This window comes from Otolemur garnettii, unplaced genomic scaffold, assembly GCF_000181295.1.
Source record: "Otolemur garnettii isolate 467f Iridium unplaced genomic scaffold, OtoGar3 scaffold00002, whole genome shotgun sequence".
NCBI classification, from domain to species: Eukaryota; Metazoa; Chordata; class Mammalia; order Primates; family Galagidae; genus Otolemur; species Otolemur garnettii.
The window spans coordinates 54440172-54445203 of record NW_003852397.1 but is presented as its reverse complement, the minus strand read 5'-3'; the positions used below and the strand labels follow the sequence as shown (position 1 = coordinate 54445203).

Sequence of the window (5032 nt, the reverse complement as noted above, 5' to 3'; positions counted from 1 at the left end):
TTCTGTTGGTTCTATGATTATTTTAAAAATTAATACATTTTGACTAAATTTAATACTCCACTAAAGATGACAAGACACTTCTTAGGCTTGGTTTGTGAGGTAGGCTGAATTTTACAATGAAATGTCAACTGTTAAAGTTTTTCAATTAAGTCTAATTTCTATTGCTCAAAAGATTTCAGTTAAATTTGTGTGGGAGGATACCTTACGTGTTACTATAGGCAATGACGTACATGGTTTAGGGTCTTCTTCATTCATCCTCACCCTCACCCTACCTGAAGTCTAATGGGACTTGGCCTACATTCTGCAATCCATTTTCTAAGAGCAGCCGCTTCTTGAGGATTCCCTTATCCTCAGGTGAATGTGAATAGAGCCCAAAGATTGAGGAATCATGGACTTAAGAGTCACTGTAGTCTAGAGCAGGTACTGGGGCTGATGGGTTCAAGTGATTTGTTAGGAAATGAGGAAACTTCTCTCTCACTAGGACATTCTCATCATTGGTTTACAAGATAGTTACTAGGCACTAGGACCAAAAAGCCTTAGTAATTAGAATGATCTGATTCTGTGACTTAGGCAGGATAGAAGTATGAAGTCTTCACATTTTTAGGAGAAAAGAGGTAGACAAAGGAATAAGAAATTTCCTTTAAATTATGGCAGGGAAAATAGCTTCCATTTCAAAAGGCAGACCTGTGTCTCTTAGATTCTAGTTTTGCCACCAAAATTTAGACTTCTACCTATCTTTGTATCTCCTGATAACGAAAGCACATGCTAGAATGCTCTATCAGTGTCTGAGTATGTTGTACTGAATTATTTTCTGAGCACAGAAAATCTGTGTCCTTTTAAATTCCACAGTGACTGCAATGTCTTCTACTTTTTAAAAAAAGTGTATGATAATACAGTTATTTATGTTTTGAGAATTTTGTGCGGTCTCTTCAGAAAACTGTGAGTGCCCAGGGGAGCAACAAGGTCAGGACTGTAGGTCACCAGTCCAGACCTTGTCTCCTCCAGAGTTGTCTCAGGGACTCAAAGCAGCATGGAGTGTTCCAGGACAAACATTTTAGGAAGGCCAACAAAATGCTGCTTGCCAAAGTGCATAGGCCATGATGTGTCTTTCATGTTTGAGGTATGTGGATCAAAGAGAAAGACCACGTGACTGCGGCCCCTCTGGAGTATCAGGGGCAGGAGCATTGCAGGGCTTTGGCAGCCACCTCAGCTGCTGCAGGAGGCACAGGTATGGGAGGAAACTTCCTTGGAGGAAGCAGTTGTAGGGTCAGCGGCTGGTGGGAAGGGCTGGGGCTCACTGCTCAGGAAGGGTCATGTCTTTGTCCCTTACCTTCGACTTTGACCTCATGAAAGGAAATCCCACGCTGCATTTGAGGAAGTCTGATTCCAATAGCTCACAGGAAATTCCCATCTCCTCCTGAAAGAGAAAAAGCACCAACAGATGGGCTAGTTGAACGAAAAGCAGATGTGTGGGCGTGGCCTCAGGGAGGTAGCTGAGTCCTTTAGAGCCATTGCAGACAGTAGTTGCCAATGGCATGTGGAGCTGACCAAGCCAAGTACCCATCCTCCTCTGGCTGCTGGCCTTTCCCTTGGTTCCCTAGAAAGCAGATGCAGAGGAAAAAAACACTCTTCATTTTTAACTAACACTTTGGGGCTGTCCTGATGAACTGAACTAGGCCTGGGTGAGCTGGATTTGGATTAAAATCAAATCATCTGGATTAAAACCAAATCATCTTTTGGGTCCCCTTCCCCTAAGCCTGTATATCCTAATCCTGCTTTTCAGAATCTTGGTAGTTTAGGAGAGGCAAAGTCTAAGAAAATCACACCAAGAAAAGAGACGGCTTCTTGTTAAAGCCTGAAGCAACAAAGGCTGAGCTGCCCCCCTGCAAGTCTTCCCAGGATGTGGCATGGGTAAGCAGAGGCTTCCAAGTGTAGCTGGGCTATGCTGAACTCTGAACACAGCAAGCTACTTGGGAGAACCAGGAGAGAGGGGCTGCAGAGTGCTGCTGTCTGTCTACCCAGGCATGTGGCTTCCAGCCAAGGTCAAAGGAAAGCCAGGAGACTATTCATGACCCATGAGGCCTCTATCAATCACTGCAGCCAAATTGGGGAGATGGTATGTTTCAAGACTTTGGAGTGGGAGAAGGTACAAAAGTCCTCCAATTTCCTAGACCTAGATTTCAGCTCACACCAACATTTCCAGTCCTTTAGAAAGGTGGAGTGAAATTTTTTTATTGTGTATCCTATTGGTAAAAAAATTAAAATTTACCATAATATGTCTATCTAAATTATATACATATCCTAAGATTCTATTATACTGTGAACATTATTGAAGGCACACAAAATAGAAGTGATAAAAGATAAGTAACTAATCTATGGGGTTAGAAGTCAAGACAGCAGTTGAGGAGGTAGTAAGTGGAAGGGGCTTCCTGGGGTGCTAGAAGGTTCTCATTCTTGATGTGGTGCTACTGTCACAGATGTGGTCATTTTGTGAAAATTCACTGGGTTAGGCACTTAATGACTTGTATCCTTCTATATGTTTGTTAAATATCAATACAACTTTATTTGGAAAATCACAATAAAACAAAGCAAAACAACCCCCCCCAAAATACAAGCATGGTAGTGGCCCAAGAACAGAGACACAGAACAGAAAACCAAGATATAAAAAAAAAAAATCTTCATATTGCCATCTGATCTTTGACAAAGCAGACAATAACACACTGAGGGAAAGAATACCAATTCAATGAATGGTGCTGGGAAAATTAGATAGCCATAGGTAGAAGGCTGAAACAGAATCTGCACCTCTTATCACTCACAAAAACTAATTCATGATGGATAACAGACTGAAACCTAAGTCATAAAACTATAAAAATTCTAGAAGAAAATGTTGGGAAAAACTCGTAGATGAAGGCCTGGGCAACGAATTTCTGAACAAGACCCTAAAGGCAATCATAACAATAACAAAAGTTAACAAATGGAACCTAATTAAATTAAAAAGCTTCTGCACAGGTAAGGAAATAATAGAGCAGACAACCATCAGAATGGGAGGAAATATTCACATGCTCTATATCTAAAAAAGGGCTGATAACCAAATCTATAAAGCACTCAAGCAAATCAGCAAGAAAAAAAATCAATCTATCCCATAAAAAGTAGCAAAAGACATGAACAGAAAGAAGCTTTTCAAAGGAACACAGACCAATACCTAATAAACACAGGAAAAATGCTCAACGTTTCTAGTCATCAGGGAAATGCAAATCAAAACCACAATGAGGTATTACCTAACTCCAGTGAGAATGGCTTTTACCAAAAAAAAAAAAATCCCCAAAGAACGGAAGGTGGCAAGGATATAGAGAGAAAGGAACATTTATACACTGTTGACGGGACTGCCAACTAGTACAACCTCTATGGAAAGTTGTATGGAAACACCTCAGAGCACTAAAAGCAGACCTACTATTTGCATATTTACCATAAGGAAAAAAAGTCATTTTGTCAACTTTTTGACACTTTATATGTCACAAAGTGGCATGCATGCTTTATATATATGCCATGAAGTACTACTTAGCAGTAAAAAATGGTGAACTAATACCTTTTACAACAACCTGGATGGAACTGGCGACCATTCTTCTAAGTGAAGTTTCATAATAATGGAAAAACAAACACCACATGTACTCACTATTAAATTAGAATTAATTGATCAACACCCATGTGTACCTTTGGTAGTAAAACTCAGTGTAAACCAAGCAGGTAGGAGGCTAGAGGAAGAAAGGGGCAAATTCACACCTCACAGGTACAAAGCACACTATGCAGGTGAGGGTCACACTTATAACTGTCTCAAACTGTATAAAGCAACTCACATAACCAAAAATTTATACGTCTATAATATTCTGAAATTTATAAAAAACTAAACTTTCAGCATCCAGTCTTGAAGATAATTGGCAGCCTCTTTGAAGATGCAAATTCCTAGCCAGGTATGGTGGTTCACGCCTGTAATCCTAACATTCTGGCAGGTCAAGGTAGGAGGATCACTTGAGCTCAGGAGTTCAAGACCAGCTTAAGCAAAAGCAAGACCCCCATGTTTACTTAATTAGAAAAATTAGTTAGGCATTATGGTGGGTGCCTATAATCCCAGCTACTTGGCAGGAGGATCAATTGAACCCAGGAGTTTGAGGCTACATTAAGGTCTGATGACTCATGCACTCTAGCGTGGGGCAACAGAGTGAGACACTGTCTCAAAAGCTAATGCAGATTTGTGGGCCACAACCAGTTGGCTGAGGAGGCTCAGGGATTGCAGGTCTTGGGTGAGCAGTTCTGATAAAAGATAAGTGATAAAAGGACTGATTCCACTTGATGCAATGATGCCTGGAAGCCAGTGCTGTGAGATTTCCTTTCTTCAGTCCCTTCTACAGGCTGTGGAGGAACCTTCTAAAAACATGCGTGTCCACACCAAAAGAATAAAGTCACAAATCCTAACTCTGGCTTCCATTTTGGTCCACACTTCTGTTATTGTTCCTCTACTCCCTGCCCCACGGCACATGTACATTACTGTTCTACAAATGCTCTTTGCTTGCCATCACTTCCACCTCTCTGTGTAAGTCATTCTGTCAGGATCACTTTGCTTCAGCCCTTCCTCTTAGGTTTTCTTCATCCATCTTGCCTCCAGACCCTCATGGGAGCTAAGTTCACATATGTAATGTGGAAATGGCACAGGATTCAGAAAGGGCCCTGAGTGTCCACTGGGCACCTGAGTCACCAGATCACAAACTAAACTCAGCACTGGGAACTCAGGTCTGAAGATAGTTTCTGTCATTATAAAGCTCAGAGCTTGGGAGGGGGAGACCTCCCAGGGGGAAAATAGACAATTTACATGGCAGTGTGACATCAAGCATGAGAGCTGCTCTTGGAACCTAGCAAACAGGCATTGGCAATTTCAGTAAGGAAAACAGGGATTAATTTCTCAAATGGTATCCAAGCCCTGGCACTGATGATTCACCATGGGGTGTCTTGCCATCATCCTCTTTGCCATATTCCTCCT

At 41.5% G+C, this 5032-nt stretch overlaps 1 protein-coding gene across 1 annotated transcript in view; it reads right to left on the bottom strand.

The window, feature by feature from the left end:
* Positions 1-5032, bottom strand: part of ITGA9 (integrin subunit alpha 9) — a 346390-nt gene that overhangs the window by 74045 nt on the left and 267313 nt on the right. The window contains exon 19 of the mRNA XM_003781794.3: positions 1331-1417. Coding sequence (XP_003781842.1) covers positions 1331-1417 — 87 coding nt within the window. The remainder of the gene's footprint in view (positions 1-1330; positions 1418-5032) is intronic.